The following is a 16,194-nucleotide window of genomic DNA, read 5'->3' as shown; positions in this document are numbered from 1 at the left end:
AGTCAGACAGGACTGAAGCACGCACGCTTTGACACGGCAGAGGCAGGCTCCCCTGGCTAGACCAGACCACCTGACCCTTCCCAGGGGCACGGCTCCTCACACAGGACAGGTGATCTTTCCTCTGACTCACCCTCTTCAGGGAGGAAGGCGCAAGCTTCCCCTTCCCCTCCTTCCACAAGAAGGTCTGGGTTCTCATGCCCCATTCAGGTCTGCAGACTCCCCAGGTATCTATCACCCTCGTGAGAACGCACCTTGTGGCCAGCCTGGCAGTCTGGAGCTCCCCCAAGTCCCGCTTAGATGAGACCATGACTTCTACCACACCCTCTTGGTCTGGACCTCTGTTTCCCCACACACCCCAGAAGGACCTCAGAAGATGGCCCTCAAGTCCAGGAAAGCACATCTGAAATGGACTGCCCGCAGCCAATACCCAGCAGCCCGCACCCTGGCCCAGCCTCCAGCCTACATATGACCCATAAATTCTCCCAGCTGAGCAAACACATTTTATGGGGCCTGGGGACGCTTCCTGGCCTCACTGTTCCCACCTTCCCGTGTCCTGCTCTGGCCTGGCCAGCTCCCCAACACCACACCTCTCTGGGACCCCCAAGCCCCATCTTTAAGTTTCCTTCCCTCTCCTACCCCTCTTCCCCAACTCCCGCCACAAGGAGGGTGGAAAGTTTCTTCTCTTATCAGCCGTTTTACTGCCCCCTCCTCCCTGGTTACACAGTAATTGGGAACAGAACTCCTGGCAAGAACGGGTTGATCCTATCAGTTTGCAGTCGACAGTTTACTAGACAGAGGGAAAGGGTCCCCTCAGCGAGGACCCAGGAGGCAGGTAAGAGGTGTGCAGACAAGAAGGGGACAGAAAGGACCCCCAAAGGAAGGGAAAGGAGCCAGGAAGGAGCCTACCAAGAGGCTTGTGCAGTGAAGTCAGGGAGAGAGCAGAAGAAAGTGCTGGCTGGACCAGAGACGCCAGGGGAGGTTCAGACACCAGCTTTCAGCCCAGCCCCGCCACAGAGAGCCAGCCTGGCCGTGACCCTGCGACCCTCTTTGGAAGCCTCCACCTGCAGGTGCTCTGGGAGGAAGGCCTGTTCTGGAATCTGGGAGCAGCAGAAGCCGAAGGAATCTAGGAGGATTTCTGGGAGCACCCCTCAAGCTGCAGTGTGGCCCAGGGCTGGGTTGGCCACCTGGAGCTCGCTGGTGGCACTCCAGCCTCCCAGAGCTCCGACCGGAGCCAGCAGGAAAGAGCCGTACAACAGAGAAAGCGTAAAGGTGGACACTTTGCCTCCAGATCTCCTCTGGGGGCAGCCTCCCTCTTCCAGCTCTTTTGCCCTGTTCCCCACAGGCCATGACTTCAGGGTCTCTAGCCTAGGCTGGGGACTGCGAAAGTGATCACCCCGGAGAAGACCCATCACAGTAGGACTGAATTCAGCTTAGCAATGGTGATTCCCTCGATGTTGAGTCAACGAGGGCTCTAAGCCCATGGGCACAGGTACAGCCCCTTCCAGCTTTCCTGACAGGACCAGCATCCTTGATCCCAGGATGTTTTGAGGTGACCCACAGAAGTTCCCATGGAGACATAACCCTGCTGGATATTCCAACGTGAGAATCTCTGTTCACCTCTGCTCACCCTCTTGATTCCAGGAGTTTCAGGAAAACAAGGACCCCTCCCTCCACGGGTATTGGCCCCTCTGCCCCCTCACAGCTGCCCACGGAGGGTGCCAAGGCAGCCTCTGATCTCCACAGGGGATGGAGAGGAACAGCTCGGGGTGCTATGAGGCCCCAAAGAAGCGGGGCCTGTCCTTCTCCATCGAGGATATCTTAAAGAGGCCAGCTGAGAGGAGCGATGTGGTCAGGCCGGAAGGGGCAAGTGGACAGGGAACCAGGCAGGCAACAGCTGCAGATTTCGGGCCAGAGAGACCGCCACAGGACCAGCCCAAAGGTAAGTGTCTTCTTGCCAATTCTTACCCACTCCTGGGTCTGCAAGCCCCAGCTGGGCTCAGGCAGAGAACAAGCTGCTCTGTATCAACAGAAGAGAAGACTCCAAAATTCTGAGAGATGTCAGGTACTGGGCCACAGCCTTAAATACCTTTCTACCTAGCCCAGAAATGGAGCTGTTCTAATTCAGTCACCAAGGCCCAGTTCACTGCAGGATGCGGGGATCTGGGGCTTGTTCCTGTAACCAGGCCGCAGCTGAGAATGCCAGTGACCATTTATTTACTCTGTGGTCGGCACCATCCTGGAGGCTGTGCATGTCTCTAACTTCAGCAGAAAAGTATAATTATCATAAACTCGACTGACGAGAAACTCATCTGTGAAAGAGAAGAGGCAGGTGGTGCCCCAGGTCACACAGCCGCAGAGCAGAGGACCGAGACCCAGCCGCCGAACACCGGCTTAGGCTATCATGTTCTTTCCCTTCGTAAGCAGAGTTCCGCCTGCATGGCCGCTAGTGGGTGAAGCTCTGCCCCAAATCTGCCCACTGTGATCACACCCTAGGCCAGTGCCCTCCCCAGGATTTACCCCCAAATAACAATGACCAGATCCCGGGCCCCTCCTTGAGGGCTAGCTTGAGGAGGAGGCGGAGGAGGGAACATATATGTTCCTAGGATTCGGGCAGCCGTGGTCAGTCTCAGCTCTCCCCTGGCCTGCTGAGCCACCCAGCCAAGCCCGTTTCCACTCTGGCCTCAGCTTCATCTTCAGTGGGACAGCTGAGTGAGGGAGAAAATGAAGCCGGTGATGTCTTGGGGGTCCACTGGAGTCTGACCGGCGATGAGCCTGGAGTGTCCACAAGAGTGTCCTGGTCCTCTCTCCTTTCTAATGCTTTAATCCAAGGAAAGGCTTCCCTGGCAGCTCAGTGGTAAAGAATCCTCCTGCCAGTGCAGGAGATGCTGGTTTGATCCCTGGGTCAGGGAGATCCCCTGTAGAAGGAAATGGCAACCCACTCCAATATTCTTGCCTGTGAAATCTCATGGGCAGAGGAGCCTGGCAGACTACAGTCCATGGGGTCACAAAGAGTCGGACGTGACTGGATGACTAGACGTGACTGGATGACTAAACAACAGCAGTCCAAGGGAAAGAAACTCAGGGAAGCCACAATGCCTTCTCCTCCCAAACACGGAGCCCTACTCCCTTCCCCAGGTAGAGTCTCCTAAGAGGGGGGTTGGTGCTCACTGGTGGTGAGCCAAGGGAAAGAACCTGTGGGGGGTCGGGGGTCATGTGTCCCCAGAGAGCTAGTGGGTTTCCTAGTAGCTGACTCTATCAATAGGAAAGGATCCCAGCTTAATTGTCAGAAGTTCATTAATATATTCCAGTGAACTGAATGAGCAATGAGCGTTCACAGGAACCATTCTGCTGAGGGTCTGACCTGAGTGTCTCTTGCTGTAGCTATGTAAAATCTATGTCGGTCCTCTCTGCTGCAGAGGAAGAGAGAGAGATCTTATTTCCCTTCCCAGAGCAGTTTCCCTTCCCCTAGCCCAACACTGGCTGTTGACGAAAAGGAGGCCAGTCATGCTAAACCTCCACTGAAGCTGCTGGCATGTTCCAGGTCAGCTAGACCCAGAGGAGACACGAGTAAGTGCTTGGGAAAATGGCAGTCATAAGATTGGACTGGGCTCTTACGGCAGTGTGATGGACATTGTTTCCATCCATTTGTCACAGCTGTGAGCCCCACCTTACAGCTGATGAAACCAAGAAGGGAAGATAAATCACCTGCAAAAACCACACAAGTAGGTCACAATAGAATTGAACCCCGGTTGCCTGAGATCATCCACTCTAGATTATTTCTGAATGTGGCTAAAATCCATCCATCTCCCTGCTAGGCTGAAATTCAGCATTTCTACTCTTTTGGCCATGCCACACAGCGTTAAGGATCCTACTTCCCCAACCAGGGATCAAACCCATGCCCCGTGCAGTGGAAGTGCAGAGTCCTAACCATTGGACAGCCAGGGAAGTCTCAGGAATTCAGTGTTTCTAAAGAGACTCATGAGGGTCCCCCTGGAGGTTTACAAAATGACTTTGAAGGTGAGGAAGACAAAGATTATTTATGTCAATAGTCCTGTAATGATTTCTACACTAACCTTCTATTTATGATACATGATACCAGTTACCCATTTATGGTCATGATATGAGGTTTTCTTTTAATATATATGCATTTATTTAGGGCTTCCCAGGTGGTGCTAGTGGTAAAGAACCTGCCTGCCAATACAGGAGACATGAGAGACGTGAGTTTGATCCCTGGGTAGGGAAGATCCCTGAAGAAGAAAATGGCAACCCCCTCCAGTATTCTTACCTGGAGAATCCCTTGGTCAGAGGAGCCTGGCAGGCTACAGTCCATGGGGTCACAAAAGAGCCGGATATGACCGAGCGACTGCACAACTGTCATAGCTAAAAAGCAGACAAGGTGTAAATGAATGGATATGTTTATGTTCCAATAAAATTTTATTTACAGTTACAGGCAGAATGCCAGGTCTGGCCCCAGGCTGTAGTTCATCAACCCCTACCTAAAGCTATTGGTGTGACATTCAAAGTCCTTCACAGTCCAGCCCTGCGGGTCCCCAGATTCATCCCCCATCATGGCCTGCCTGCCCCTCACCCTCCAGGCACATGGAGCATCTCTCTCATTTTCAGTCTTTCAAGCATTTCATGTCTCCAAACTTTGTCCTTTACAACCCTCATGGAGAGGGAGGTGGGAGCAGGGGTTCAGGATGGGGAACACATGTACACCCGTGGTGGATTCATGTCAATGTATGGCAAAACCAATACAATATTGTAAAGTAATTAGCCTCCAATTAAAATAAATTTTAAAAAAAGAAACCTCGCTCCTCTTTCCCCTTCTTCTTCCTCCTTTTCCTCTTCCTTCCCTCATTCTCTCCCTCTATATAAGCTTCCTTTAGTGGCTGTGCCAATTACCACAAACTGAATGGCCTAAAACCACAGAAACTCATCATCTTAGAGTTTCAGAACCAGAAGTCCAAAGCCAAGGTGCTGGTAGGGTTAATTCTTCCCAGAACCCCAAGGGAAAGCCTGCTCAGTGCCTCTGTGCCAGCTCCCTGTGGCCGGCAACAATCCACGACCATGATGTGCCTATAGACACACCATCCCACACTCTGACTCCATCATCACTTGGCCTTGACCTCGGGCTCTGTGTGGAACCCCCTTCTCCTTTATCCCATAAGGACACATGTCATTGGACATAGAATCTCCCCTAAATCCAGGAGAGTCACATTTCAAGATCCTTGGCCTAATCGCACCTGCAAAGACCTTATCTCCACAGAAGGTCACCTTCACAGGTACCAGGGGTTAGAACTGAGATGTTTCTTCTTGAGGGGAAGACAGTTCAACCCTCTTCATCTTTCCTCACTTCTTCGTCCCCCTCATTTCCCTCATTCCCCCTCCTTCCTCGTCCCCTTCCCCTTTCTTCTTTCTTTCCCCCTTCCCTCCTTCCTCATCCTCTCCTCCCCACCCATGCTGCCTAGGACTAAAGACAGTGGACCTTCTGCTCTGCTCTGGGCCCTGGGAGAGGGAGCCCTGACTCAGGGCTCTGGCCATCTTCTTCTTGCTGTTCCTCTTCTTCTCTCACACTGTTCCATGCTCCGATGATGCCTTTTTGTGAGTCTTCATAGATCATTTTTGATCTCCATATGTAGAACTCTCAAAGTTTCCTTTTTCAGTTTTTAAATCCCTACTGTGTTCCTACAGAGTGTTTACTTCCCCAGATATGCCTTGTAGCAGGGCTTTCCTGGTGGCTCAGATGGTGAAGAATCCACCTGCAATGCAGGAGACCTGGGTTCGATCCCAGCCCCTGGAGGGGGGCGTGGCAACCCACTCCAGTATTCTTGCCTGGAGAATCCCCATGGACAGAGGAGCCTGGCAGGCTAGAGTCCACGGGGTCACAAAGACCATAGGATCATGGACACGACTGAGTGATTAAGCACATATGCCTTGTAAGGTAGTAGTTGGTCATCAGTTTTTTGGCTAGAAGTGGCTCTTCTCCCTGTTACAAGACCCAGGACTTTGGCTACCTCTAATCTGGGCACTCTGCAGGTTTGCATTTAGGTTGGCCTTCTGTGCGTATTTTCACAGAGATAAGAGTTAGCTGACTTCCTCCTCCTCAGTCCTTGGCAGGAAGGACAACTAAACATGAACTCTCTCATTGAACAGAAACAAGTTCTGTGGCTCCTTCCCGGTCACATCAGGGAACCTCCCCCGGCGTTACTAACTGGTGTCAGGTCTGGTCCCCTGCTTTGTCACAAGTATAAAATGGAAAGGAACAAGGGCAGGCTCCCTTTGGGGCCCTCCAGCAGGCTGAGAACACCTTCTAGACAGGACAGGTGGCTTGCAGAGAGGCACCTCCCAGGGTAGAATGTGCCAGCCTTTTCTCCTCAGAGTGGTCCTGGACTTCTACAATTGCCTGTGCCCACAGCATGCAAGGCACACTCCTTGGCTCAGTGCTCAGGGCTCTTCACTCTCCCCTTTAACAGTGTCATCTGCTTTCTCCCCAGTCCTCCCTTCCATGGGTGTGGGAGCCTGGATCTTCTTCCGACCGCTGCTTTAGGATGACAAGGACAAGGCTCATTTCAGGAGTCTTAGCCCAGCTGCAAAGCCCCTGGGGCCTCTAGCTGAGTGGCCGAGGCCGATTAGCAGACCGCAGAGAAGGAGCAATCAGGGGAGGGAGCCAAGCACAGAGAAACATCAGTTTATAATTAGGTGGCCTAATCACCTGTGTAAATTGTGTATTTCTTATGATCAATGTGCTAAACGGCTCAGGTTTAATTAAGTTCTGCTGACTTGGTCTCTTTGAAGACCCAGTGAAGTGTGATCACAGCTCAAGCAATTAATAACCTGCGAGGAGCAACTTGAGAGAGGTGGCAGTTCCCTGCCTCCTTCATCCCCCCTCTTCCCACCCTCCCCTGAGTGTCTTTGGATGGGGTTCCACAACCCCATTGTCCTCTCTGAGCCAGGGCCAGAAACTCCCAGCCCGTTTCCACAATTAAGAATCATCCTGTGTGATGGGCATTCCATCCATGAACTGGTTGTTCCACATTCCTGTTTAATGAGGTTCCTTCTGGTTCCAAAATACTATGTTCATTCAGTGTCCTGTGTTCCGCCTTCTTCTCTGTTCCATAATTCGTTTATGCTGTTCTTCCTGCCCTCACCAGCTTCCTCTCTCTTATCGCCTACTATGGTCTATTACCCAAGCATCAGGCTTGCTGGCCCCCCTCCTTCCTTTCCTAAAGCAGCTCTAGCATTCGATGGGAAAACTGAAGTGTCAACCTTCACCATTCCTGAGCCAACCACTCAGCTTCTGCTCTTCCCTGTCCCCACTTCCCTGTGGACCATGAGCAGGTCACTCTGCTCCAAGTCACTGCCTGGAGCTCCAGGGCAACATCCTCTCCACTGGTCATCCTTCTCCCCAGGCACCAGCAAGGAGATGGGTGTGGGCCAGCCTTCCCTTTCTCTTACTTTTCCTGCAATTCCAGTTTTCCCAACACCATCAAATTCGGCTCTATGACCGATGGATACCCATTTTCCTAGAGATATGTGGCAATTAGAGGAAAGTGCAACACAAGGAGAAACTTAAAGTGAGGCCCAGAATATTACTTTTTCCAGAACCCAATGGGAAAACCTATAATGGAGCCCTATCCAGTAGAACTTTCTCTGATGATGGAAATGTTTTCTATCTATGCTCTCCAATATGGTGGCCACTAGCCACATGTGGCTATGACTTATAACTAGTGTGGCTAAAGAACTATATTTTTTATTTTATTTGATTTGATTTAAATAGCCATAGGCAGATAGTGGTTACCAATGGCAACCCACTCCGATATTCTTGCCTGGAAAATCCCATGGATGGAAGAGCCTGGTGGGCTGCCATCTATGGGGCTGCACAGAGTCAGACATGACTGAAGTGACTTAGCAGCAGCAGCAGCAATTTCAAATAACATCCCAGGAAGGGTTGTATGGAGATAATCAGTGTTGACTACTGACACCCCAAGAACCCATGCTCAGTCTTGGGAGAAGGGCTTTGGCCCTTGAGTCCTTCAGGCTGGTCCACGTGGGGCTCAGCCTCCATCTAGCCAACTATGTATATTTTAGACAACCCTCTTTCTTTACAGGAGAAGTCACTACATCTGTTGGACACACACATATACACCCTGTCACCATGACTGAGAGATCATCATCTCTCAAGAATAATATAATAATATCCTGAGAGTGTTTCATTCAAAGTTAATGAGAATAAATATTTTTCTAACTGGCTCATAACTGACTGGCAGCCACTCTCTGCAAAGTCAGCAATCACATTATTTTGCTGAGGAGGGCTCAGATCCTTTTCTTATAACCTTATCTCCAGGTTATGTCCTTCTGCTCCTCTAGGAAATAAGGGGAAGCTGTATTTGTCTTATTAGCTCCTTCCCTAGTTACACAAATGGAAACTTGAGATAATTATTTTATTAAGGAGTCTATACTTAGTCATGGACACTTGTTTGCCTAAGTTTCCTTCTGGGGAAAAAGCAAGAAATGGCTTAATTTTGCTAATTTCTTAATAACTTTTAAAAATATGTATTTATTTAGCCTTCTGACTTCTTAGTTGCAGCATGTGGGATCTAGTTTCCTGACCAGGGGCCAAACTTAGTCCCCTGTGTTGGGAGCACAGAGTCTTAGTCACTAGAACACTAAGGAAGACCCTTTTTTTGTTATAATTTACAATCTGTTTCTAATCCTCTGTTCTCCATGTTGCTTACTTTCCTATATTCCAGCTCTACACCTTACCTTTTTGGTTCGGTATACTCTATTCCAAAGTTCTATATTCTTAGAAGAATCCCAGATCCATGTTATCCTGAACCTCTGTTTGCCCATCCAACCTGAAATCTTCAATTCTGTGACTTTTTTGGCTATTTTCTATAAAACTGCACTGTGTCATTACAATTATCTAAAACAGTGACCTGGTGAATGAATGAATGAGATACTGTCAGCACAGCTTGTTCATTTTTGTACTCCTGCAGACAGGCCCTCTGTGCCTAGCACAAAAGACATTCAGTAAAGCCTTGGCAATGGATTCATACCTTCCATTTCTGTCCACGTCAATTCTGGTTGGGTTTGGCTCTACCCCTTAAATGCACCACCAGCTCTAAACATAGAATCTCTCTCTCTCTCTCTCTCTCTTCCTCTCTCTCTCTCTTTTTATTAAAAAGTACAGTGGACTTGAGGAGGGAAAGGGAGATATAGAATAGGTAAGAGATCAGATCGTATCAGCTGGTTCACAATCCAACAACTTCCTCCAAGGGGTAATTATGCTTGAAATCTCACTGTCCACAGCCCCCAAGAAGCTTCCAAGAGTCAGGAAAATGAGTAAAATTACTTTGAGGGAATAAAAAAAAATAGACTAATAACAATGAGAGGTAGTTGGGAGGGGTGAGATGAGTGGCTGGACCTAGAGTCTGTCATAGAGAATGAAGTAAGTCAGAAGGAGAAAAACAAATTTCATGTATTAAAGTGTGTATGTGTGTGTGTGTATATATATATATATATATATATATATCGGATCTAGAAAAATGGTCCAGATGAACCTATTTGCAGGACAGGAATAGGAACACAGACACAGGGAACAAACAAATGGGCACAGTGGGGTGGGGAGAGTGGGCTGAATTGGGAGAATAGCACTAACATAAGTACACTGGTGGTTTCGTCTCTAAGTTGTGTCCAACTCTTGTGATCCCATAGACTGTAGCCCCCCAGGCTCCTCTGTCCTTTACAGGCAAGAATACTGGACTGGTTTGCTACTTCCTACCCCAGACATAAGCACACCACCATATATAAAACAGATAGCTTGTAGAAACCTGCAGTGTAGCATAGGGAGCTCAGCTCAGTGTGCTGTGATGACCTAGAGGGGTGAGATGGTAGAAGTTTAAGAGGGAGGGGGAAATATGTATACATATAGCTGTTTCTCCAATAATTTGGCCACTTGAAGTGAAGAGCTGACTCACTGGAAAAGACCCTGATGCTAGGAAAGAATGAAGGCAAAAGGAGAGGGGGTGGCAGAGAATGGGATGGTTAGATAGCATCACCAACTCAATGGGCATGAATCTGAGCAAACTCCTGGAGATAGTGGAGGACAGGGAAACCTCATGTGCTGCAGTCCATGCAGGCCCAATGAGTCAGACACATCATAGCAACTGAACAACAACATAGCTGATTCACTTTGTTGTACAACAGAAACTAACATAACATTGTAAAGCAATTATACTCCAATAAAAAATAGATAAAATAAAATCAGAGATTTAAAAGAAGGGCAGACTATGGAAGGCACTTGTCAATTCTTAGAAATGCAGGAGTAACTCAGCCAGAAGTGTTATCCTCAGCATAAATCTCTCCTTCATCCATCTACCTTTTGCCGAGCCAACTGGGCCCCCAGGCAAGGCTGAGGCCAGGTCTTTCAAGCCTCCACCTGAAGAGAAAGAGAATTGCAGAGTGCCAGGGTGGATTTAGCCTTTGTTATTTGATCATTCAACCCCTCTCCACTCCTCCATTCTACAGATCGGGAGACTGAGGCCCAGAGCGTAAATAAAATATGGCCCAAGCAAGGACCAGGGTCCTGGAGCCTCAACTCATGCTCAGTGCCCCTCTCACCACCTCCCTGCTTCCTGGGATGGGCTGCTTTTCAGTCCTGTTTCCCCATACCCCCTGAATCCAGTGACCTCTGCCACCCACATTGCATGTGTGTTGGTATTCTTGCGCCTGAGGGAGAAGGGCCTTAAGTAGCAAGTGAAAGGCCACTATGACTGGTTGAGAGAGAGACTGTGGAAGAAAGGAAAAAGCTTTTTTTCTCCTTTTGCACTAGGTTCCACCTATAATGTAGCATCCCTGAGTGGGCCTGAGACTGGACAGGTGGCTGGAAACAGGCTGTCAGGGGCTGACTGCTGAGGTTTTTCTCTAAAGGGCTAGATGGTGATTATTTTAGATTTTGCAGGCTCTGTTTCAGCAACACAACTCTGCCATTATAACACAAAAACAGCCATAGACAATACATAAACTTATGTGTCAGGCTGTGTGTCAATAAAACTTTATTTCTAAAAACAGACAGTGGGCCAGATGTGACCCCCAGGCTGTGGTTTGCCATTCCTTGTTACGGATAAGGGAAATTTGCTTGAAGGCATCTGAGCACCAGAAAGGACAATCAAAGAAGTTTCTAGAAGGTCATCTTGGCCACACTGTCCAGGATGGATAGAGGGAGTCAACCTAGGGGGAGGGTTTCTAGGAGACAGAACATGGTAAAAGTCCAAGCCTAAGAAGCCAGAGGCCAAGAAGTGGTAACACTGGTTTAATGGGTACAACAAAGCAGCACAAAAGCTTCACTGAGACGAAGGCCACTAACCTAGCTTGGACCCTCCTCCCTCCAGAGGGGAAGAAGGGTAAGCGGAGGATCCGAACCACCTTCACCACAGAGCAGCTGCAGGAGCTGGAGAAGATCTTCCACTTCACTCACTATCCTGACGTCCACGTCCGCAACCAGCTGGCAGCCAGGATCAACCTCCCGGAAGCTCGTGTGCAGGTACAACCATCCCCACCCTCAACCCCCTTCATCAACGCCCTTGGGGGCATGGGTGAGACCCCAGGTATCCTGCACCCTCCGGGACTGCCCCATCTGAACTTTTCCATTGGCTTTATCCCATGAATACAGTTATTTTGTCCAAATATCATTTTCCAGGAAATGAGGTCACCATAGTTACAAGACAGATGCTTTCTCTCCTTGGAGAATAGACATGGAGGGGTCTTATGAGGATGGCCATTGGCTTCTGCTTCCACTCCCTTCTTCTCCACTTGACTGCAGTTCCAAGCATTATTCACCACGCAGCCTCAAAGCAGGTCTTGACAATCTAGACTAGGGCTCAACAGACTTCTTCTGTAAGGGACAAGGTGCTAGTTATGTCAGGCTTTGTGAGGCCATGTGGTCACTGTCGTAACTATTCAATTCTGTCCTTGTACCACAAAAATAGCTATAGTTTACAACATATAAACAAATGAGCATGTTCCAATAAACTTTACTGATGAGCACTAAAATTTGAATTTTGTGTCATTTGCGTGTTACCAAATTTAGATTCTTTTCCCCAACCACTTAAAAATGTGTAAACCATACGTAGCACAGTTCAGTTCAGTCGCTCAGTCGTGTCTGACTCTTTGCGACCCCATGAATCGCAGCACGCCAGGCCTCCCTGTCCATCACCAACTCCCGGAGTTCACTCAGACTCACGTCCATCGAGTCCGTGATGCCATCCAGCCATCTCATCCTCTGTTGTCCCCTTCTCCTCCTGCCCCCAATCCCTCCCAGCATCAGAGTCTTTTCCAATGAGTCAACTCTTCGCATGAGGTGGCCAAAGTACTGGAGTTTCAGCTTTAGCATCATTCCTTCCAAAGAAATCCCAGGGCTGATCTCCTTCAGAATGGATGGGTTGGATCTCCTTACAGTCCAAGGGACTCTCAAGAGTCTTCTCCAACACCACAGTTCAAAAGCACAAAGGCTGTACAAAAACAGGTGGGAAGCCAGAGTTAACCTGAGGTTAACTCTGCCAACCTCTGACTTGGAACACATGGGTATCACTTTGGCAGCAGCACAGAGAAGTGGGGAGGACCCTCCATGGTCAGAGACCTGATCTGTAATCTGTCATTTCTTCCCCCCACCTGAGTGTCTAGGCTTCCTCTGTGGTTAGACATAAAGTATCCCCTCACCAATGGTATGTCCAACTCTCTTTGCACATCCCCAGTTCTGCAAGTTTTGCTCTAGCAAATCCAAAACCATTTGTTACATATTTGCACTCTCTCTAAAACAGTTTTCTAAATCACTCTTCATTTTTTTTAACAAATATGATGGGGAAACTATACTCAACATCTTTTTTTATAACTTAATTTTTAATGAATAAAAAAACAATCTTTGAAAAACGGAAAAATGCAATTTTTATTTTATATTAGAGTATATTTGATTTACAATGTTGTGTTAGTTTCAGGTGTACAACAAAATAATTTAGTTACACATTACATAGATCTATTCTTTTTCAGATTCTTATCCCATTTAAGGTTATTACAGAGTACTGAGCAGAGTTGCCTGTGATATACAGTAGGTCTTTGCTATCTATTTTATATACAGTAGTGTGTATATGTTAATCCCGATCTCCTAATTTATCCCTTCTCCTCTCCACCTTTCAACATCTTGTAATAACCTATAATGGAAGAGAATGTTAAAAAGGAATACATATATTTGTATGTATACATACAACTGAATCACTTTGCTGTACGTCTGAAACTAACACAATATTGTAAATCAATTATATTTCAATACTTTCCTGAAATATACCATGGACTTATTAAATTCAAAATCTGCACCAGGGTCCACATCACTATTCCACCCTTCATTTCACCCAAGCCTACTTTTCATCTGGTCAAGGCCCACCCCTGTCTGGACTTCTCCTCTTTTACTTCCCATTTGAAATCAGTCACCAACGAGGTGGGTAGCATCTACAATAGTGTAAAGCCCAGAATTCAGCAGCTGTCTCAGCAGAATGACCAAGTGCAAATGGCCATGTGTCACAGACAGTCAGGGTGCCCATGTATACAGGCAACCCTCAAGAGTCAACCTATGGATACCAGAGGGCCCACTGGGGTTGCAAACGGGTGGCCCACCAGCAGGCAAGAGCCCACGGATGGGTTTTCTCTGATCTGCATGGTTTTTAAATCTCAGAGCTTTCACAGAAAAATCAAGATTTCTGCCTTAGAAGTTGGATGAAGCTGCAGCGCGGGCCTCACATTTCCACATGGTGGCTATTGGCTGAGGCTGAGACGTTGCCCCCTTCAGCCTCTGTTCACGGGCCCCCCCGACTCCCGCCCCGTGAACCACTCCCAGTTACAGGGCACCCTGCTGGTTCACGCTCCCTCCTATGAGCCCCTCAGCCCCTGTAGGCATGGAAGGTTGTGACCTCGGATCCCCTCTCCCAAAGCAGGTCAGATCCAAAGAAATCGTGGCTGCCGTTGACCTTTCCAAACTGTAAAGGGACGGTCCCTGGAAGGTGCCGTCATCATGTATTTTAAGAAGAGGAACTGGATGGAGAAAAGCCCTTTGCTTATCTCCATTCTCTCTCGCCTTCATCTCAGATCTGGTTCCAGAATCAGCGAGCCAAGTGGCGGAAGCAGGAGAAGACAAACAGTCTTGGGGCTTCGCAACTGCCAAGGGAGGCCGGCTTGGCGCCGCCCACAAACCCGGACGTGGCTGTGAGTGGCTGAGGCACCCGGGGGCGGGGCTGGGGGCGAGGTCACTGTCTGGGACCATCTCATGCAGATTGGAACACCTCTTGGGCTCTGTTCACTGTTCAGTTTAGTTCAGTTCAGTTCAGTCAGTAGAGTCCAACTCTTTGCGACCCCATGGACTGCAGCACGCCAGGCTTCCCTGTCCATCACGAACTCCCGGAGCTCACTCAAACTCCCCTGTAAAAACTGGCAATTCTTTTAGAAAGAGTGTGGGCACGGATGCCTGGGAAAGCTGCTGGAAGTCTCTGCCTCTGTCCCTGTGTCCTCATCCACTGAATGGCCATCACAGTCCTCTCCCTCTTCCAGAGACTGACTTGTATTACTTGTGTAAAACGTCCCAGTCTATGGAGCAGGGTCACAGAGTAAAGAGTGTTGTGTGGGAATGGAGCCCATTGGCTCCAGAGTCAGGCTGCCAAGATTCGAATTGCAGCTCTGACCTAAGCAGTATGTGACCTGGAAGAGTCACTGTGCCCCTCAGAGGACAGTCATAGATTTGATGAGGATGAAATGACCAAGTTTTGAAGAATGTCTGCCACCCAGGAAGTGGTCACTAAAAATTAAACGTTCATCGAGTCAACAAATTCGGAGTGTGTACCAGATGCTAGTACTGGATTCAGATCCAGTCCTGAATATTCACTGGAAGGACTGATGTTGAAGCTGAAGCTCCAATACTTTGGCCACCTGATGCGAGGAACTGACTCATTTGAAAAGACCCTGATGTGGGGAAAGATTGAAGGTGGGAGGAGAAGGGGACGACAGAGGATGAGATGGTTGGATGGCATCACCAACTCAATGGACATGAGTTTGAGTAAACTCTGGGAGTTGGTGATGGACAGGGAGGCCTGGTGTGCTGCAGTCCATGGGGTCACAAAGAGTCGGACATGACTGAGCGACTGAACTGAACTGAACCAGATGCTAAACAGAGGTGAGACAGCAGTGCACAAAATACAGTCCTGTGGTTAACGATTTGTACAAACCCACAATGACTCTATGAGGCAGGATTTTTAATTTATCCATTTTTGCTGATGCAGAAACTGGACTCTGAGAAGCAAAGTGACTTTTCCGAGACAAACAGTTGCTGTAAATGCTGGAATGAGGACCAGATTTCCTGGCCCCCCTGGGCAAGCACTTCTTCCCAGGTTGGTCTCCCTATCCACCCCGAGCTGCCAGAGAGTCACCGGGAAAGGTTGGGAAATCGAGGGACAGTGTGGAGTAAAACTTAAGGCTGACCTCTCTCCTGGCTTTTCCTTCTGACAGGGCCCCATGCTGCCTCCTCCTGCACAGCCCAGGCTGCTTCCTCTCACCAGGTGCTGTCCACCAGCTCAAGGTCAACTGACCTCTGCCTGGCTCCCCACCCAGATCGCCCTCCTCCCATGCCACCCATGGGAGACACAGCCTCTGCCAGGCCCTCTCATCATCCAGCAGACCTGCATCCCTACACTCTGCTTTGTTCCCACCTCCGCACCCCAGAGGAGGCAGCATCTGTACCACCTCCCTAACAGAGACTGGACATCCTCTTCTGAGTGGAGCCTCTCTCCTCTCCAGGTGAAAACAGGTGGCGGGAAAGTAACCAGGTCTCTGGGGGAATCAATCTCATGATTCAGAGATGACCCACAGTTCAGGAAGCCACCCTGAGCATGTCCATTGGCAAGTTGCTTCGGATTCAGCAGCAAGGTGACCAGTAAAGGAAGCTCTCCTCTCTCCTCGCCAATGTGGCCCTCCTGCTTCAGACAACAGACATTATGTGAGGTCTCAGGATAAGCCCTGGAAGGAGGAGGTTGACCACTTGCACCTGTGCTTCCTTTATGTGGTTGTGTGACCTCCAGTCAGTCGCTCACCCCTCTGGACTTCATCTGTAACACAGGCAGTTGCACAAGATGACTCCTGAGCACCCTTCTGGCCCTC

The 16,194-nt window shown here is 49.0% G+C and overlaps 1 protein-coding gene across 1 annotated transcript; it reads left to right on the top strand.

Annotated features, from left to right (window-relative positions):
- Window positions 1-1,593: 1,593 nt before the first annotated feature.
- On the top strand, window positions 1,594-15,838 carry ISX (intestine specific homeobox). Its single transcript, XM_040233917.1, is given in 5 exon segments — window positions 1,594-1,939; window positions 11,394-11,545; window positions 14,137-14,253; window positions 15,547-15,735; window positions 15,737-15,838. Coding segments are annotated over 5 exon segments (753 nt in total). The 5' UTR covers window positions 1,594-1,746.
- Window positions 15,839-16,194: the final 356 nt, after the last annotated feature.

This window comes from Oryx dammah, unplaced genomic scaffold, assembly GCF_014754425.2.
Source record: "Oryx dammah isolate SB20612 unplaced genomic scaffold, SCBI_Odam_1.1 HiC_scaffold_29, whole genome shotgun sequence".
Lineage (NCBI taxonomy): Eukaryota > Metazoa > Chordata > Mammalia > Artiodactyla > Bovidae > Oryx > Oryx dammah.
The sequence above is the reverse complement of the archived record's forward strand: the minus strand, read 5'-3'. Positions and strand labels throughout refer to the sequence as shown.